This window comes from Atractosteus spatula, chromosome 1 (assembly GCF_055471065.1).
Source record: "Atractosteus spatula isolate fAtrSpa1 chromosome 1, fAtrSpa1.hap1, whole genome shotgun sequence".
NCBI lineage: Eukaryota > Metazoa > Chordata > Actinopteri > Semionotiformes > Lepisosteidae > Atractosteus > Atractosteus spatula.
In genome coordinates this window covers 64,387,250-64,407,947 of record NC_142706.1, presented here as the reverse complement: position 1 = coordinate 64,407,947, position 20,698 = coordinate 64,387,250, and the positions used below count along the sequence as shown (strand labels likewise).

At 48.0% G+C, this 20,698-nt stretch overlaps 1 protein-coding gene across 1 annotated transcript; it reads right to left on the bottom strand.

Annotated features, from left to right (window-relative positions):
* Positions 1-13,056: 13,056 nt before the first annotated feature.
* On the bottom strand, positions 13,057-17,930 carry pym1 (PYM homolog 1, exon junction complex associated factor). The gene is made up of 3 exons (XM_088921452.1): positions 17,897-17,930; positions 16,522-16,615; positions 13,057-13,599 (listed from the first exon to the last, which is right to left on the bottom strand). The coding sequence occupies exons 1-3, from the start codon at positions 17,925-17,927 to the stop codon at positions 13,062-13,064; spliced, it is 663 nt and encodes a 220-aa protein (XP_088777578.1). The 5' UTR covers positions 17,928-17,930; the 3' UTR covers positions 13,057-13,061.
* Between the last annotated feature and the right edge of the window lie 2,768 nt (positions 17,931-20,698).

Here is a 20,698-nt window from a genome sequence, read left to right as displayed (position 1 = left end):
TTCACATCACTCAGAAACGTGTGTGTGCACGCTCAGAAAGAACGCACAGGCTACTGTCATTGTCCTATAATATAAAGGCATAACTGTTTAATAAATGCAACAGTTCTGCAAATCAGATTACGGGCTATACCCGAGGAATAAAGTACTGTAACGCATACGGTCTCCATTGCTTGCGAGAGCTGGCTTACCAGAGCGGTGACGTCACCGCCCTTCCCTGTGGATAGCAGGGACCGCAGCTGCCGGGCTGAGGGGAGATCTCCCTTTGGCTCAAGAGGCTGGGTCCCTGTTGAGTGACGCCGGAGGCCCGGGTTCGAGTCCCCGACAGTGGGGGGGCCGACCTGATGTGGCAGTGGCGAGGGTGCCTACGTGAACCCCGTAGCGTTACAGTACCAACACACATACTGATTTAGGAATAAAGTAGCTAAGCGCACTGCTGAGAAGATTCCTTTAAAAACAGGTAAATGAGGCTCCAGGACTGATTTCCTTCAAGCGGTCGGACCAGGTGCCTGTAGAGTGACCTGTGCCTGTGTCCTGGTGCTGAATGCCCCATCCTGATGTCCGGGCCTCGTTCCAGTTCTTGAACAGCACGCGAGGCCGCGAGGCTGCCAGCGCGATGGCAGTGAATGACAGGCTGCGATCTGCTGGAGCCCCAAACCATTGGTGTCATGTAACAAATACCGGGGCTGGGGAGGCACTGCAGCCTATAGTTTTCTCCGAAGAAAAACACAGGCTCCTCCAAGCCTCTGCACCAGGGCCTTTCCCCTCTCGTGGCAAGCGACCTCAAACGCCCCCCGCGACGGGCTCTGCCAGGGGGCGTGACCTAGCCGAGCCGAGGACTCGGAGGTCTCAGGGTGGCAGAGTAACATGAGTAACGTGAGCCTTGCCTTTGTATGATCAAACTGCTGGGGGAATCTACCTTTCCAGGTTTGTGCAGAAGCAACTCGCTGTATCTTACTGTGCACTATAATTGGTGGCTTGCTGGTGCGTTTTGATCAAATCACGCCTGTTTACGGCCGTCCTTCATGGCACTGGCACCCTTTAGAAGGCCACCCAAGCTTCCTTCTTGCCAGTTTCGATACCAGCCTAGTGTTTGGAGCGCGGACGGAGCTGTCAGAGTGATGTTTTATGGTTTCCCGATTGGTAAATGTCTATAATGACCCATCTCAGCTTGGGAGCTAATGACAGTGTTTTGATACCTGTAAGAGCTGAAATCAGAGAGCGGTCCTGGAGGAGAGGACAAATTCTTTTCGTTGTTGTTGTTGTTGTTGTTCTGAAAGCTGGCTGCTGGGATTTTCAGCTGACAGAAGCTAAAGTGAAGCAGCAAGCCATCTTTAAGTCTGAATTTGATACAACCCTGATCGCAGTGCAGCACGATCACCTAGCACTTGTTTCATAATGCCTCAGTGCGATAAAGAAAAGCTTTATTTATCTCTTGGAATCTTCGCACAAAACCACAGCTTTGTTTGTGCACAGATCCATGTCCCAAATACAGTTATTGCATGTGAAGAGATTTCTTTTTGACATGCTGTAGCAGTTATAGCTCTCTTTGCAGTTTGTTAGGTCTGATCCCTGTAACATCCCTCCTGCCTCCAGCTAGTGGACCTTGGTCTCTCTCACACAGTGCTTTGTCCCAAAATGCTAGCCAAACACCTACATACATAACCTAGTCTGTTGCAAGTAGCGAGAGTCTGCGCCGCTCCAATGACGTCACAGGCCTGCCCACATCCTTAATCATTATTAACACCCCGGGAGGTCATCACAACAGTCTCAAAGGGCATCCCACGTGTCCCGGGATCTCCCTGACCAGCGCAGAAGACGTAAGCGCCCTGGCCAGGACATCGTCCCGGAAAAGAAAACCGACGTCTCCTGGGCCTCCGGTATCCTGTCTGGTCTGTCCGGGCTGCCAGGACGCTACACCCCAGAGTGCACCCCCGCAGGACACACCTCACACCTTCCAAAGCCATCAGACTTTCCAGTCGACAGCCTCGCTGCCTCCTTCCACCGCTTAACAGAGCGGTAATAAAGCTGACTTGCCCCAGTGACACTGCTTGCTGGGCATGAAGGCGAGAACCACAAGTTTATCTCCTCACCAGAAGCCCCACACAGATTCACTTAGCAGCTGTATATACTGACCAGCTCCAAGAATCCTAACAGATTAAAGAGCTTCAGGTATTCCGCATGCCGGTCGGTCACTGAGTGATTCCTTAATGCCATCTCCAGTCTCTTGTATATTGTCTTCCGGGTGGTTTTCAGTTGAGATTATTGTTTTCCAAATAATTTCTAAGAGTTTTTAAAATTAAGCATTACAGGGCAGTGTGCTGGGAAGCCCAGATAGCTAATAAGTGACGACAAATACAGCTGCTTCCTCCAGTGTAAGCAAACAATGTGATTTTTTTCAGTTTTGCAATTCATGAAGTGCTTGAAAATCTTGGATTGCTTCCCCATCAACAAAATCACATAAAGCCTTTGACTTGTTTTGACTTTGGAACAGGATTGAGACATGAGATTAGAAATGAAAACGTCCCCCCTGGCAGTGAGACACACCACACCTACGATCGAGGACACGTCTTTCTCCGTCAGTAACTGTGTGCCAAGACAGGGGCACGGACTGTTCCTTTTGCACCCGGGGTGTATCCAGAGTTGCACATCTAAGAGGTTTCCCCTCTGAAATGTGTTGTGTGAAAGAAAACAAAGTCAGCCAATAGCCTCTCAACCCTCCGTCCAGAAAGATGCAACCTTACGCAAGCATAGCGCACTCTGCTTTTCAGCGTGGGGTGCAAAGGGGTTGTCATGATACATGCATGGTTAATGCAAAGGCTTGGCAGCTCCTGCAGCCTTTTAGATGCACTGAATGGCTATTGTCTGTTGTTTAGCCTGTCGTCCCAGGACATTTGGTGAAACAGCCTATGCACCTTCAGCAGTGGTGTCTTAAACTCCCTGAGATAGATGGAGATGATGCTCCCTTCGTGAACATGCTGCTTAGAACAGAGCCAATCAAAAGGCCCTTTTTCAGCTGCGCCCCCAGTGAAAGAGCTGTAGGGCCTAGTGACAGCGTGGCACTCCCCTGCCTGCCCGCTGACAGTCACAGCTGGCCAGTGGGTGAACACCAGCCCAGACAAAGGCTGCCATTGTGCCAGGGGGGCGCTTTGGTGTTGGAGAAGAGCTGGGACAGCTGCTGCAGTGTGGCAGAGGGCACTGTTGCAGCGTGGGCACTGCCACTGCCCCTTAATTGATAGTGTTGAAAACCCTGGCCAGGAAGCCCTGCGCCACTTCACAGGATCCTTCAGCAATCCAGCAGAGCAGCGGGAGACACAGCTGGGCAGGACATCTGCAGGCCTCTGTGGCACATGAAGGAATTGGCCTTATTACTAATTAAACCTGTCATCGAGAGCCATGAAGCCATCTACACAGAGTTTATTGATCACAGAGCAGAGCTATTTCCTTGTCTTGAGAGTCCTAGCCTTTTTCAGTTTGAGGGAGCAGACCTCCTGGACACAGACTGGACACTGCCCTGGGCTGATCACCCTGCCTGACCTGGCCCTGATCCTGACCATGACCTGCCTAACAGCCCTCGTGTTGGGCGACGGACCAGTCACCTGCGATCGGACTTTCATCTGGTGTTTTTTGTTGGCATGGAAATGTCTTTTGCCAGCCCCCACTCTGGATCCCCAGTTTGCCCACTTCCCCCCAAAAGGGGAGATTGTTTTCCTGTGCCACCCTCCTGCGCTCAGCTGTGTGTAATTGATCCACTGCTGATCCGGAAACAGGAATCTCTGGAGAAGAGTGGAAAATCCCAGCTGGAAACTGAGGTGAGAGATCGGACTGCTTCGGCCCTCGCAGGTCTCGCTGTGAGGCTAGTAGCTAGTTGTCTTGTCATAATAGAGGGATCGTGCCAGCTGAGGTGAGAAAAGGGTAGCTTGTGCCTATGCCAGCCCCACATTCCCATAACACATGCCAGTTAACAAATCACTGTCATTAGAGAAGACAGGCCAGGATATGTTCTGGCACCAGTTGTTGTGCCTGAGGCTGTGGGCTGACTGCAGGGGTGTGCAGCAGGATTGACAGGTTTGGCACTTTACACCACACGCACACACTACACACAGACACACCACACACACACAGACACACTACACACAGACACACCACACACACACAGACACACTACACACACACAGACTACACACACACACACCCACACTACACACAGACATCACACACACAGACATGTACACTACACACATAGACACACCACACACACACACAAACACACACACAGACACACAACACACCACACACACACAGACACCACACACACATGTAAACACTACACACATAGACACACCACACACACAAACACACCAACACACACACACCACACACACACAGACACCACACACACACATGTACACACTACACACATAGACACACCACACACACAGACACACCACACGCACTCATCACACACACAGACACATCACACACACATGCACACACACTACACACACAGACACACTACACACACGCAGAGATACACACAGATCACACACACATGCACACACCTCACACACAGACACACTACCCACACACGCGCTACTCACACATACACACACGCACACATTCACTCACGCACAGGCAAATGCCACACACACGCATACCACACATAACACCCAACCACATATGCACAGGCACATGCACACTACACACGCATGCACACACGCTACACATGCGCATGTACACATGCACAGACGCATGCACACACAAACACACACACACTACACATGCACAGGTGCGCACACTCATACACACGCACGCACAGGCGTACACACACTACACTGCACCCTTTGGATGTTAGTTGCTAATTGATCCAACAATCACATCTGTTTCCTGAAAGAAGTCTGGCTATCGGCTTCAATAACGTGCCTGGTTAGATACTGTATTTCCAGACTCCCACTGCTCTTTGGAAAAAGAAGTCTCTTCTGTTTCAAATGCACTTCCATGTTATTTATGGTTTGTGTTTTACTGTTCATACTGTAGTTCAGAAAAGTCTAGGAGACGACGTACCTCAACAGTAAATCCATGGTTACAGATTGGATAGAAATACATTCTGGTTAGCTGCCTCAGTTTCCGAGCTTGACAGTGTACAGCTGGTCTACTGAGAAGTCAGCTGAGATCAGATAACGTAAACCTTCCATAATGCCGTCAATTCCCAGGCCAAGAACAAATTAGTCAGAAAACAAATGAGTTCCCAGCCTAATTCTCCCCCTCTCTCCCTCGTGAATCAGGACTGTGGGACCCCTGGAATGAGTACTCGCACACTCACACAGGGGGTGTGGGAAGGTCTCAGCTCCATCAGTCCAGCAATGGAGCATCGTGCTCGGAGTGTTCCCAGACTCCCGTGCAGGAAGATAAGCACTTGAAATGGGCCAGGACTCACGTTCCTGAAAGTGAGATGCGAGGCAGAGGATGAGCCGACTGCAGTGATGTCAACGACATGCAGCGGAGCTTTTGCCAGGAAACGTTGCCAGTTGAAACCTAGCAGGTCATCCCATTAAATCAGATGAGTCCCCTAACCTTGGATGGCTGCCAGTATTGTCTTTGAAAAACTCTGGACAAATTCTGTCCACCTCCCCCACTTACACCTTTCATGCACATCAGTCACCACGACAACCCCATCACAGTTAGCAACGTTGGTTTAGACAGGAAAGAGAGACTGAGGGCACTCACTCCTTCCTGTTGTAAAGCACTGAGGACCTCCACTGCTCTCCGCACCATCTGGGCTCTCGGTTTCCACATCTGCAGCTGGCTTTTGGGCTTCTTCCCCTCTGCTGATGTCGATAGCAGTACAGCCTTTTCGCTTGCCTTTACTTCAGAATCCTTTCTGCTCGAATGAATTCTGCTTTGCGGTAGAAGGGTCAAGATTCGTGGAGTCTCATTCACTCTGCTGCTGGAGCTGGGCATTCTTCTCCAGTTTCAAATGAAGATTACATCAGCCCCCAGCGAAGGCATCAGTTGAAATAAATCATCACCATAATAACTATTGCACTTGTATAGCCATTTTTCACAGCAATACACCTGACATATTACACCATCACATGACACAGGACAGTGCGGCCCTCGCAGACTGAGTATGGGGTAGGAGACCAGTTTTGGAGGTATGAGGCATTTGTTCCAGGGTAGGACAGCCCGAATTGGGCTGCGTCGTATGTTTTCAGAACACGAGCGAAAAAAACAACTCACTTCTACAATATGAATGGGGCTAATTGTTTGCAAAATTGAAAATAAACATATTTCAGATCCCTTTAAGGCAACAGCTAAGGGGATCCCCAGTTCACCCTAATGTCTGGGTGGTCACTATCCAGACCTGGATCTGTGACTGCGACAGGACTCATGACACACTTCAGGCAACAAAATGAAAGTTTCTGAATAATTCATGGGTTAAAATGAATGTTTAGGTTGCTGGGTAACAGAGTAAAAATCAGTTGTGCAGTATCCTATTTTTTTAAACTTGAAAATCCCAGTCTGTTATCTACATGTGTGCCTTGCATGTCATGAATTTTGAAATCGGGGGAGGAAACCATCAGTAATACAAAAACAAACCTAATAAATTATCTGAAAGCAAGGAAACAACTGTGCCCCAGCTTCTCATGACTCATGAGCCGTTCGACTCCAGCGTGAAGCATTCCGAGTCCAGAGATCGGCAGGATGGCGCTCGTTAGTGAGCAGGCTGTCTTGGCAGAAACAGTTCATTAGTCGGGGGACTCATCCGAGGGGGAATTCTGGAACCGACAGGAGCACAGAAGATCCCCTCTTGACATGGATCCAGCTGCTGGTGAACTGTAACTACATGTCGACGGGAAGCCAGGCACTTTGCTGCCTGCGCCAGATTGCTGAGCACGGATACGTGGATGGCAACATGTACCTCAGCAGTAGGCGCAATTCAGTTAGTGCTCTAACGAAAAACACCACAGAACAGCAGTGACACAATACATGCAATGCAGTTGTCAAACTATACCACTCATTCACCTTTAAGGCACAAGATTTTCAACACCCTGTGTGTTCACTGGACAGCACCTTGTGCAATGTGAGTTCTGGGCGAGTGTGAGCATCATCCAGAGTCCCTGTGCATTGCAGGCTGTACAGGAGCCTGTCGGACTGCCGATCGAGAGGGTTCCTGTGCTGGAGCCTGACAGACTCCCCCCGGCCTGGCTGGGAGCCATCAGGCTTGCTGAGTCCTGAGTTCTCCCTCTCCTCCCCCACCACAGAGCGGTGCTGGAGCTGGGGAATGTGCTCGTGGAGCAGATAGCAGCACCCTGACTCACCCAAACACACAGACCACAACACACAAAACACAACCGTAAACAGCCCACCTGCGAACTGAGCTCGCTGAGCTGTTCTCTTCACAATAAGATATGATACAGCATCTTTAAACGTGAATATGCAAAACAAACCCACCAAACACCTCCCTCACAATGCTCTCGTCAACCAGCTACACTGTTTGCTGGCAGAATCGGGCCCTGCATTTCTGCCAGAAAACCATTTTGTCCTACTTAAAAGGTCCTGGATCAAAACATCTGCAATGCATTTGCGAAACAGGAGCAAAAACTGCAAGCCTTTCCAAACTCAAGATAAATCTGCTCAAAAATCTTTCTGCTTAAGTGCGGGTGAAGAATTATGACTAAGACTAGGCCGGTTGCCCTTCTTTTTCATAGTCATCAGGAAGGCTCTTAAGCACTAAAAGCTGGGACAGGACTATTTTAAGAAGGCAGGTGTTGTATAATGCACATTATGATGCTTTTTAATGTCTTAATTTTAAATGCACTCTGGCCTGCTTCCCGGCCTCATTAATCCACCAGAATAAACCACCCTAAGCCCTTAGATCTGCTGTCCAGTAGGTATTAAAGGTCATGCCTGGGAGGCTCCCCTGGTTGCCTAGAAGCTAAAGTCTCTAAGTACAGTAAGGCTTTTATAAAGTGTTTCAGACTTCAAGTTAATCATGTAATTCTAATGGTAATGTGAAACCATCTACTGATTAAGAGCTGAAAACACTGATAAATATCTTATTAAGCAAATTGCTTCTCCAGTTCAGGCTTAAGCACAGATTAAATGAAAACCAGTAGATGCTGGAGTGCCCAGAAGGAGATGTTGTCGATCTATCCCAGGGAACTACCGTGACTTGTGCCAGGTGCAGACTGCTGGACCTGAGCTTCCTTCCTTCAAAACCTTTGCATCACCTCAAACAGAGCTCAGTTGAAAGTGGATTCTGTCTGGAGGACAAGATGTGGTGGGCAGATACAATGTATCATGTGTCATTTTGTATATCAGGTCTGGCGTGGACACCTGTACAGGAGGAATTCACCAGCTATGGCGTGGACACCAGGTCTGGCGTGGACACCTGTAAAGGAGGAATTCGCCATATCAGGCGTGGACACCTGTACAGGAAGAACTTGTCAGATGAGGCGTGGACCCCTTGTGCAGGAAGAATTCACCAGGTCAGATGTGGAAAGTGGATCAATTGCTGTACATGCAGACGGCAGTCTTGATGTACAAATAGCATTGAGCATTTCCAACTGGCTCCACCCTGGATATGGTAATACAGTAACTGACTAAGTCAACTTCAGGCAAGATTCGCCTGCACACACGAATCACAGCTGTGTCCTTTTTATCTGCAGTGCATTTCCCTGCCAAAGGAGTCAACTCAGGGGTGAGGAAGACACTGAGGTTTGCTCATAACACAACTTCCTTCCCCCCAGCTGTGGGCATGGACAGCCAGCTGTTCAGGATTTCAGAATAAAATTAGTCAACCCTGTGGACGGATGTGTTTATTTTAATCACCACTATGTGGGAAAAAAAAAGACATCGCATGTGACCTACTTCTGGAAACGAACCCTGATGCATCGTCCAAAGACCACATTCATTGGGTCAGTCATTGGCTGAAGAGGCATAAGTTCATATGTCCCCCCCAAAGCCCTTGGGTGGCCATCTCTGGCCTTCGAGGGGCACAGGGCCTCTTGACTTCCCTCCAGCCCTGACCTTCACTCCATTAATTCCACTACTCACCTCTATTGTTTATGCACTGATTGGAAGGGTGGCAGCATGGTACCAATTTTATTCTCCTTTCTCAGTCTCCAGCCACGGAAACAATGGTCCTGGTGGTTTCCCAGTAGGGATTCAGAGCAGTATGGAACAAAGAGACTAACACGTTACGCCAAAGGACGGTTTCAGGACTGGGTGCCGATTACTGCATTGTTAAGAAAGTCTCTGATCAGAAGCAGCATGAAATATGAATCTTTTACTGGCACCTAGTGGTTGAAGTTGGGAGTGCATGAGGAGACTACAGAAGCGTGCAGGCCATTGGCAACAGGAGCTAACTTGAGTCCTTGACAACATGAAGTAATATGATATTTCAGATAAATTAGTATAAAGAGAGCCCAATGCAGCTGAACACATAGCATCCACGTCTTACATCTTCTTAAAAAAACAGGATTTGTGCTTCAGAAAGAAAAAAATGCCAGTAAGAGTATACTGAAACCACTCTAATCAAAACAACCACACTGAGGCAGTAAGAAGCCATTTCAGATTATTCCAACAATTCAATTTCACTCGCTTCTGCTGAAACGGAAGCCAAATCGTTACTCCAAAATAAATGGTCCTTGGACTTAGGCTCCCTGTGCGCTGCTTGGGAAACCGTCATCCTCGGAAGGGGAATCTGGTGCAAGCTGGGAGCTTGAGAGGGCTGTGCGTCCAGCAACAGCTGACTAATGCGTCGCAGGTGCTGAACAGACCACAGCTCTGCCGGACTCACGTTTCAGACTCCGCTCACAGCAGCAGTGCGGGAGTCCACCGACAGGAGGGACTGTGGATGAGCCGAGATCCCCGGGAGAGCCTGATGGCTTGATGGATGTCCCTCCTGAGCGGCTGAGGGAGTAACCGGACACTTTGGGACACAAGACTGAACAACCACAGCGTACCCCATTTTTCTTTAAAAAAAAGACCGCGCTGACTTTATTGACAGTCTGAACGCCACCCCAACCCCCGACCCCTATCCATAGCAGTCACTGCACCATCATAAAAATACATACAGGCACCCAAGAAACGTTTGACCGTTTTCTGCACATCATCAACACCGTAACACCACACACAGCTAGGGAGGTTCCCTGAAGAAGAAACATCCCTTTTGGAGAGAACCCGACACGTGTGCGAAGGCAGGTGTTAAAATAAAGTCAATAAAACCTCAGGGAAGCTGCATGAAAGAGCTACGGGACTTTTCACTCCTGAAAAAATGCAGAACAGTTACTGATGATGAGGAGGATAAAACACAGAAACAGTGCAAGAGCAAATAATAAGTGACGTCACCAAGACAAGAATCACACTCAGACTTTGGTGCTGCATCTCGTACTAACAGGTGGAACACAGGGAGGCTGGGAGCTACCTGTTCAGATTAATACACTGAGTCATTGTTGGCTTGAACTAAGAACAAGATCTTTAACCCTTTAGAGAGAGAGAAAGAGAAGGGGATCAATCAGTTTGATCGACTCCTAAAGGAAAGAAAAGAACCTATTGACTGTACAACAATGGGACAGTTTCATCACACAAAGCTCTGGTCTCAAAATGATCCCTTCTAGTTTCAATCAAAATCAAATCTTTTATCCGATCTAATTAACCTTTTGCCCCCAGTCACCCAGGGCACAGGAACACCCTTGGCTGTTCCAATTTGCAATTTATATTCTGGAAAACTGGCACATCCAACCACCTGTAATGACCAATTAACAGCAGCCACATCATCCATGTCCTTCTGTAAGCAACTGTGGATTGTCCCCAGCTCACACACGCTCATATTAATAAATCACCTGAAAACAAGCTTAAGAAGGTGGATAACTATACTAAAATGTAAAATCTGAATTGTGCAGAGTTGATAAATACTTAAGTAGCGGTCATTTAACTTGAATACTTGCTTGTAGAGATCTAAAGAAACACCCAGAGCTGGACACTACCAAATGGACCTGTGTTAAAAGGCAGAGGATAGAGACATGCTATGCACACCCAAACCACAACTTACCTCCCTAGGTCATTCAGAGAGTCATTCAGGCCAGTGGTGACAAGCAAAGGGCCCAGGAATAGGTTAGTAACAGGCTTGGGTTGTGCAAGCACACATTTCTTACAACATGTTTACAGATGTCTCACTGCTGAAAGTGAGGGTCTGTGCAAAATACCGCTCCATGTTCAGTTTGTACAGGTGTGGCTCATGCATGAATTAAGCAAATATCATTCCAGCATACTTAGGGTTGTGTCTAAAAATTCTGGACAGACCTGGGTGCCCAGAGTTATGACCAACATGACTGCAAGAGTGCACCTTTGTGTCCACTACCTACACATTAGCAATGCAATTGAGAAATGGAGCAAACTGCTGTACTATTTTCACAAGACGTGTTTTAGAAGCAGCAGGGAACCCTGTTTGGTTGTACTGCGTTGCTCTATTAACTCCAATGCATCGGCCACCTTCTGCTTTTGATTTATGTTGCGTCGTCTATTTACGTTTCTACTTTCAAGCACTTGGTTTAGGGGCTGCTGGAAATATCCTGGTCTGCAAAATGACCAGCTGGCAGGACACTCGCCTCTCTGTGGCAAAGGCCAACATTACATCGGCGACTACCCATTCAGACGCTGCTTTGATGGGCAAAACGTCCCACTGTAAAAGGTTAAGGTTATTCTGAGGGCAAAAGAAATTTCGCCTTTCTTAGAAATAAAAGAAATATAAAAGCAATGTGATTTGAAACAAAAGAACAAGTTCATTAAGTTTAAAAACTAAGTAAAAATACTAAAAATGTATTTCCACAATACCCATGCGTCAGTAAATAACTCTGACCACTAAAACTGCCTCAGAGCAGTTTGAACAAACCGATAGAGAAGGGAGAAAAATTCATGCCAATAAGGCCAATAAAAAAATATTCTCTCTCTCACAGCACGGTCGATCTGGGGCACCCTTCCCTGATCCAGTGGGGTGAAGGCCCAACAGGTTTTACAGGGGTATCAGTTTCTTAAGAAACCTTCTGGCACCAGTCAACAGCTGCTCTTCGCTGTTGGGCTCAGCTCAGCTTGGGAACACTGGACTGATGACAACACAGGTCTAGGTTCTTTATAGCCATAGGTTTAAGAGCACCCTGCTGAACTGTGAAATGATCATTTCATGACTTAAATTATTCCATGACCTGCTAAACTAACTGAAGTGCTTTTGTCCCATGTCTTGAGAAACATGCATTATAAAGGATAACCTACAACGCCCACTGATTTCTGCCTCTCCGGGAGGCAGCTACCGTACAGCTGGGAAGTGTGGCCTGGGGTCTGGCTGCCTGGCACTGAATATTTCTCCACGCTGAGCTGCCACCCAGGAGAAATTATCGAGGGAAAACCCTTCGTTCTTCTCGCTGCTCTCCAGCTGCTAACATAGTCTGTTGGTCAACAATGGTCTGGGCACTGCACTACTAGCAAGCACCCCTGGACGTGCTCCTGAAGTGCACATTTGAGGCAAAGTCAACCTGCGGTCCACTGCAGATAGCGCTCCCATTTCCCAGCTCGCAGCCACGGTGATCTTGCATGCTCACCCGGTTGCACGGGTGACCTATCCCCTGACCCCCCGTCAGGTGCACCCAGCATCAGAGCAAAGCCCTCCTCTGGGGAGCAGACAGGAGTCCAGCGGCCACTGTGTCCAGCAGGTCAGCCTGGGCCCTGCGGTCACGGCCTGCAGGACTGGGGTTGGTCTCGGACGAGAAAGGAGCATCTGCCACCGCAGCTGGGATTCTGCGGGTCACAGCTCGAGAGCCGTGGCTTGACGCAAGTCACTGTTCCAATGTTCGAAGCCTGTTGTGTGTGCATGCTGCGGTCCAAAACTTTAAAGCAGTAGATGCTCCGGGTGGATCGGCATCTTAGGAAGCACAGGGGCAAATCTACAGGCACAATCAAGGGTTATAATGGGTGCTTATATTTCTGCCAGGACTGTAAACTCCCCCCTCCCTCCCCCCCCCCCCCACAAACACCATCCCTTTCCCTTTGAGAGACAGGCCTCCCTACGAATCGCGCTCCAGCTCCCGCAGCTCCGCCTCCAGGCCCTGGGCCCGCCTCAGCTTCTCCAGCTGCTCCTTGGTTGGCTGCTTGATCTCTCCCGAGTCCAGTTTCTGCTGCAGCTCCTCCACCTGGCGCAGTTTCTTCCTGAGATTTTTGATCTTCTTGGCTTTCTCGGCGGCCGCGGCCGCGGCCGCTGTCTGGGCCCCCTCAGGCTGGGCCAGGGGTGGGGTGCTGTTCTGCTGGGGCGCACTGTCCCTGCCCCCCCCGCCCCCGCCGATGTCGATTTTCTCCACCGCAGCACCCAAAGCCTCCACCGGGGGGCAGCCTTCCTCCACACCCCCCTTGTCCTGCTGCTGCTTGCGCTTCTCCTTGCGTTTGAGGTTGCGTTTGGCCGTCTTGGAGAGCCCGGCTGCGCCCTCGCTCTCCCCCCTCGCTGGCGCCCCCTGCTGCTGCTGCCGAGCCTGAGCGGCGTCCTCCGGACTCATGCCGGGGGGCAGGTCCGGCTTGCTCTTGAAGAACTTGACGTATTTGTTCTCGTAGCTACAGGGGGTGAGGGACGGACCAGAAGGAAGGGAGAAGGAGAGAGAGGGAGGGAAAGGAGGAGAGAGACAGGCTGAGTGTCGGTTAAAGCAACATGAGCTCTTTCTTTTTCCACAGAGAACAGGTTCACAACTCCAGTCCTCGAGGGACAGAATACAGCAGGTTTTCTAGATCTTTATAAATGATCAACGAGTAATGGCCTTTGAAAGGGGCTGAACTGATCCCATTAAAAATATAAAGAACAGGCCTGCCTGGCCTGTTTGGTAGTTAATTGATCGCAAGATCTCATCCAGCCCTTTCCTGAAAGAAGTCATGGTATTGGCTGGGTAGCTTGTTCCCTGCTCCCACTGCCCTTTGTGTAAAGTAGTGCATCCTGTTCTTGGTTATTACAGTCCTGGTGGGGCCAGAGCATGAGTGCAACAGTCAGGGTTACGGGGTGGGCGGTATACCGGGAGAATTATGTGCCATGATATGGATCTGGCTATACCGTTTATACCGGTAGAGAATGGATTTTTATGTTTACATAGATTGTGCCGCCAGCACTGTCACAAAACGGGGTTTGGAAATGTTTGCTATTGACCCGTCATAATTTAAAATTCTGCAGTATTTTAGCTCCAATTATATAATTCATCTTGCTGATATTTGGAAATCTGATCAGATTTATTGATCTTCGGTGGTTCAGACGTCCAGTTTATGACGCATCCGAGGTCATTGCAGCCAATAAAAACACGCGGGCGTCCTCTTCCCCTTTTCCGTGAAAACGAACGCGCGTGCTCGGCGTGCCCGTCTGCAAACACAAATACGCAGAGACGTGGAGAGGCCGGGAACAAGCGATGCGTTTGTTGAAAAGGAGGGTGTCCTGTCACAGATCTGCACTGCTGACAAGCTTGTCTTTCTGGCACGTAACCTGAAGTACAACTTAAGTGTGTGGAACGCCCCCTCTTTTTCACATTTTTACACTAAGCAGCCGTTTGAATACGTGAGGAGTTATTACTTTAACGCTTGAATATTTTTTTTAACTTATTTTTGTAATTTTAGTGTTTAAAGAATTATTACATATTTAAGTTTATGAGAATTTTATTTGAAGTATTACATATTTACTTATTTAATTCATGTTCATAAGTTTATTGTATTGTTTCAGTTCTGCAAAAAAAAAAAGGATCTTAAAATGTTCGACTTCTACTTCAGTTTAATGCGAAAAATACAACCACACAGGAGCTAACCAACAGTTAATTATAACCTAATACTTAACTCCAGGCAATAAAATCTTACTATCCAAGTTTTGTGCTCCCTTTAAAGCATGTTCTATTGAAATTATGAGAAACTTTTCTATATTGCGAAATACATCGTTACCATCCAAAATTAAAATTATACTGTGATATAAATTTTAGGCCATATTGCTGAGCCCCAGTCAGGGTTCTGGACATGTAACTGTATGGCTGTGGGTTCAAATCCACTGTGAGTCACTGCTACTGTGCCCTTGAGCAAGATACTTCACCTGAACAGCTTCAGTAAAATAATCAGCCGCACAAATGGGTGCAAATGTAAGCCATGTAACGTGAAGGCCGTGCGGTGGCTCTGTGGCTGAGGACCTGCGCCTGTGGCTGGAAGGTCACCAGTTTGTATCCCGCAGCCGGCAGAGGAATCCTACTCCCTTGGGCCCCTGAGCAAGGCCCTTCACCCCAACTGCTCCAGGCTGGGGTTAATGGCTGACCCTGCGCTCTGACCCCAAGCTTCTCTCCCTGTCTGTGTGTCTCATGGAGAGCAAGTTGGGGTACGCGAAAAGACACATTCCTAATGCAAAATAATTTAATATGGCCAATAAAGTGATCTTATCTTCTCTATAAAAGCATCAGCCAAATAAATGCGTAATTATCATCCTTAAACAGCTGCTGCTAATATCATTTGAATCGTGAAAGAAAAAACAACCCACCAGCAAATTAAACTGAAATCCACTTGTTAGGGTAGCGAAGGTGAGACAACCAGAAAACTAAGGAGGAGTTAATGTACACCGCATTCATTATATTTTTGGGTGAAGTAATTCAGGTTTAGTTAAGAATACGCAGTTAAGTTACTGCCAGGCGTGCTGGAAACAGAGGGAAGCTTCATTCCCCCAGTCCAGTAATCAACCCCTTCGTACAGTGTGGAACGAAGTTCAATTAACAGAGAAGAGATGGCAATGGCAGACAAGGGCAGATTATCAAACCACCTTTGCCACTTGCTAAATTAGAGGAATAAGCAGGCTTCCAACACAGAGTTCCAGAATATTGCCTCCGCAGCTTCACATTAATATTGCAGATTAATCATATTTATTCCTTACACTTTTATATAGCGTTTTTCTGGACACTCCACTCAAAGTGCTTTACAGGTAATGGGGACTCCCCTCCACCATCACCAGTGAGCAGCCCCACCTGGATGATGCTCCAGTACGCTCACCACACATCAGCTATCAGTGGGGAGGACAGCATAGTGGAGTGGTGAAGCCAGTTCATAGATGGGGATTATTAGGAGGCCATGATTGGTAAGGGCCAATGGGAAATTTGGCCAGGACACCGGGGTAACACCCCTACTCTTTTCGAGAAACACCCTGGGATTTTTAATGACCACAGAGAGTCAGGACCTCGGTTTTACATCTCATCCGAAGGACGGCGCCTGTTTACAGTATAGTGTCCCCGTCACTATACTGGGGCATTAGGACCCACACAGACTACAGGGTAAGCGCCCCCTGCTGGCCCCACTAACACCTCTTCCAGCAGCAACCTGAGTTTTCCCAGGAGGTCTCCCATCCAGGTACTGACCAGGCTCACACCTGCTGGGCTTCAGTGGGCTGCCAGTTGTGCGTTGCATTGCGATATAGCAGCTGGTGAGATTACATTCGTGCACTTTGTCCATGCAGCCCGTTGGCACTGGGCATCTACTCACACTGGCACCTCCTCTTGGGGCACATAGCCATCCTTCACCCGGCGTGGTTTCCTCCAGGTGCCATCCGGGCGCTGGGTGGCCGCAATGTACTTCCCTGGCCCAGAGAGAGGGAGGGGGAGGCGGTCAGCACAGCACTGCGGGGCACAACAATCCAGCACAGCCGTCTCTCCCGAGCGGCGCGGTCACGTCGAAGCCCCCGCACATCGGACCTGCTGATGCTTTGTGTCACAGTCATGGCTTGGGATGAAGTCGTACCTCCTTGGTTAAACGGGCACTAAAATAAAAACTAAACCTGCCCACTACAAATCAAGCACGTTTCCTCCTTTTCATAATGGACAAACTCCTGCTTAGTTCTGGGTCTCGGCCCCCTTACAGACCTTAACCCACAGAGGAAATTGGCTCTGTGCAGCAGCCCAGCTGTATTTGGAAATGAAAGTGCTGTCTGCACAGTGTAATAGTTTTGGGGAGACACAGGAGAAACCCATGTGTGCAAGCCACCATTAAACGTTTGACAGTGCCTCGTATTCTGAGCTCTGAATGTTGTTTACTCTCCACTGCAGGAACACAAACCCTTTCAATAATTTGCTGATTATTTTCTCACCATCTGAACGGTATTAGGTTTTTGCAGTTCTGTAAATAAGATGTCCCAAACTCCTAAGGGGTAAATCAGATTATAATTATTTACCACTCAACCAGTAGATGTCATGTGAGACTATAGCCACTCTGTTACTGTAGTTTACCTCTCATAACGGTGCTTGTTGCACTACCAATGGAAATAAATGTTAAAAAAAGATACATCACAATAGCTGTATTAAATCTGTATTAAGCTGTATTAAGGCAGAGAGCTAAATTGCTTCAGACACGATAACCATGTGTCCAAGACACAAACGGCCTTACGTTAATTTATTTAGATGTACTCATTTACCGTCAACGATCAATTTCGGATTTACGATGTGAACTTAAAAAGAGCTTCGACATGTTAAGAATCAAAAGAAACCGACCGCCTTAAACAGCAAATGTCACAGCATCCTCGTTTATGATAGAAGTGCGCTCTTCTCCGTCCATATCTAGCTACAAATCTCATTTTCGGGGGCTTATTTTTATAACCTTCTTTAAAGAAACGCTTAGGAACCACAGTTGGAATCGGTTCTTAATACAAGTCTCTTGCGTCTCAGTCTCCTATCCTCCTCACTTCACGCTAACCGATCCTTCCCCTCTGAGTTAGTTGTCTAGTGCGGTCTGCGGCTGTCCGTGTGACTTTGTTTTTAAACAAAGAGGAAAACAGTCAGCGAAGGCCAAAACGTCTAGGACGGAATCAGTACTTCACTCGATCTCCACGGCCAGAGACAGCTACAATGAAAGAACCGACACTTACCAGATTCATCTGTCACATAGGGGGTCGCCATCTTGTAAACTAATGTACTTCCGGCAAGGGGGCGGAAGCGGCGATGTATAAGTACAGGTCTGGACGCGCGAGGTGCCGAAGGTGAGTTTTCGCGTGTTTTCTGCTTTTGTGTTTACTGCTAGGCTGTAGTCTTATTTAAGCGAAGGAAATAAATGCCTATGCCCCCCTTCCCCGTTCCTTGTCTTGGAGAAGATGGCAAGGCTGCTAATAATAATCTTCGCCCAATATATCCACTGAGTGTTGAAAAATGTGGACAATACTACAACTGGACTTTCGCGAAGACAACATGGTCACCGCAGTACTTGGTTTGGGGTCGGTCAGGCTTGGTACTTCTATTCCACTACAGGTCTTTGCTCCAATTAATTCTTAATTTCCAAAGTGGTTTAAAGCACCTGGGTTAGTTGAGCAATTAAGAAACAATTCAGTATTTTTAGCAAGTCTGTAATAGCAGGGGATGGAATTCCTTTGACCATACCTGGCCTAGAGTTACCACCCATAGACGTGTTAATGACAGTGTGGTGGTGTAAGTCGGCAAATTCTCACTCTTTAAGGAAGTTGTAGCAACACTTGTTGATAATGGACAGGTTTTCCCCTTTACTGTATCTGTGTTGTGATGATAGGAGGCTTTTCCCCTCCACCATATTTCTATATACATTTTCCTATACGCCAGAAGAATAAATACTGTTGATTTGTACTGCTAAATGACGATCAAGTGTTGGGAAGGAGGAGCTTCTATGACATACAGTAGTCACACAGAATGCGAAACTACACGCCTGAGTCCGCACAGGGGGACAGACATGACTGCTCCAATGCCAGTGGTCTGGAGTTTTGACCCTGCAGGTCTCCACCTCTGTACCATAGACAAACTAGTCCCTGTTTATTTATAGTGGTCTTCAATTTGTAGCTACAGGTCGTGTTAATCTGAGCTAATTAAAAAGAAGTCGTTGAGAGGCCAGCAGGAATGAAGACTAGGCGTAGAGGCCCGTGTTCGAGATCATGCTGTCCTCTTTGGATTACACAGCACCGACACAAGGGCCTCAAGCCTGACCACACCATTTTTAAATGGAGTTTATAATGTAAATTTGGGGGGGTGACAATGGCCAACTCCAATCAGCCTCAGCTGTCAGTAATTTGTAATCAATCCTGATGTCATTTCCTCACCTAGAACATTAAAAATCCTGTACATGCAGTAATTCCCTCCTCTCTCTCACATACATCTCCTGCCTCCCTCCTCCTCCCCATTTCCAGCTCTACAGCTGCCCCATGGCCACTCCTCATCCGCAGATCTTCGATCCTCCTCGTCCTGTTAATCCAAATTTACTGCGACTAAAACTCTCAATGAATAATTAATAATTGCTTACACTTATATAGCGCTTTTTCTGGACACTCCACTCAAAGCGCTTTACAGGTAACGGGGACTCCCCTCCACCGCCACCACCAGTGTGCAGCCCCACCTGGGTGATGCAATGGCAGCCACAGTGCTCCAGATAGCTCACCACACACCAGCTATCAGTGGGGAGGAGAGCAGAGTGATGAAGCCAGTTCATAGATTTGGATTATCAGGAGGCCACGATTGATAAGGGCCAATGGGAAATTTGGCCAGGACGCCGGGGTTACACCCCTACTCTTTTCGAGAAACGCCCTGGGATTTTTAATGACCAGTCAGGACCTCGGTTTTACATCTCATCCGAAGGACGGCGCCTGTTTACAGTATAGTGTCCCCGTCACTATACTGGGGTATTAGGACCCACACAGACTACAGGGTGAGCGCCCCCTGCTGGCCCCACTAACACCTCTTCCAGCAGCAACCTGAGTTTTCCCAGGAGGTCTCCCATCCAGGTACTGACCAGGCTCACACCTGCATAGCTTCAGTGGGCTGCCAGTTGTGAGTTGCAGAGTGATATGGCTGCTGGCTATAAATAAACCTTCAATACTTTTAATTCTTGGGTTTGTTATGCCTTGTGAAATCACACGAGCCTCTGACAGAGCGGGCTGGGTTCACAGATGAGCTTTAGCTCTGTGTCAAACGCTGGTCTTCAAATCTCCTTTTCAGTTCTACTCAGATTGATCGCCTCTACAGAATGTAGAGGCCTCCAGCAGGAATGGCAATATGGAATATGGGAGCGTCCGATACAACCGTCTCGCCAACGCCCATACAGTCTTAACTGATGACCTATTTCGAGTTTTTAACAGCTGTCAGGTGGAGCAACAATATACTGAAATAAGTCAAAGGACAGAGAGAATGGACTGACTGCAAATTGTCTTGACAATACCCCCAAACGAAGACATTTCCCAAAAGAAAACTGCATGAAGTTTGAAAAAAGCAAGCCTCTGCAGAGAACAGGGCCTTTGTTCTGCCTCTCTGAAAGTCCGCAGTTTCCCACCCTCCCTAGGAGATGGAGAAGCTGGACTCGCCTGCCTCAGCATCAGCTTCTGGTTTTGTTCCACCTGAGCCCTTAACAGTAGAGCGAATTATTTAACCACAGCACTGTACTATCTCTCTCTCTCTCTAACCTGGCTCCAAAGTGATTTAGTGGTAACCACTTTTAATGAAGTTAGTCATTTGATTGCCAAAGACCTTAAGAAACATCCTATATGTGTCAAGGGAACCAATTTTATTTAACTAACATGTGAGGTTAAAAACTGAAAATAACAAGAGACCCTTCAGGATTTGAGTCTGCCTCTCATGACTTAGCTTTCCATTATCTGGCTCTGGGCAACAGTTTTTGCGTCCGAGTAAGCATCAGTTTGCCTTTGTGTCCATGAGATGCA

Bases quoted from the DNA above. Each gene is read 5' to 3' on its own strand.
- pym1 (XM_088921452.1), bottom strand. From the start codon at position 17,927: ATGGCGACCCCCTATGTGACAGATGAATCTG. The intron at 16,616-17,896 runs GTAAGTGTCGGT...TCTCTGGGCCAG, and splicing joins CTATGTGACAGATGAATCTG to GGAAGTACATTGCGGCCACC. The intron at 13,600-16,521 runs GTGAGTAGATGC...CACCCCCTGTAG, and splicing joins CCCCAAGAGGAGGTGCCAGT to CTACGAGAACAAATACGTCA.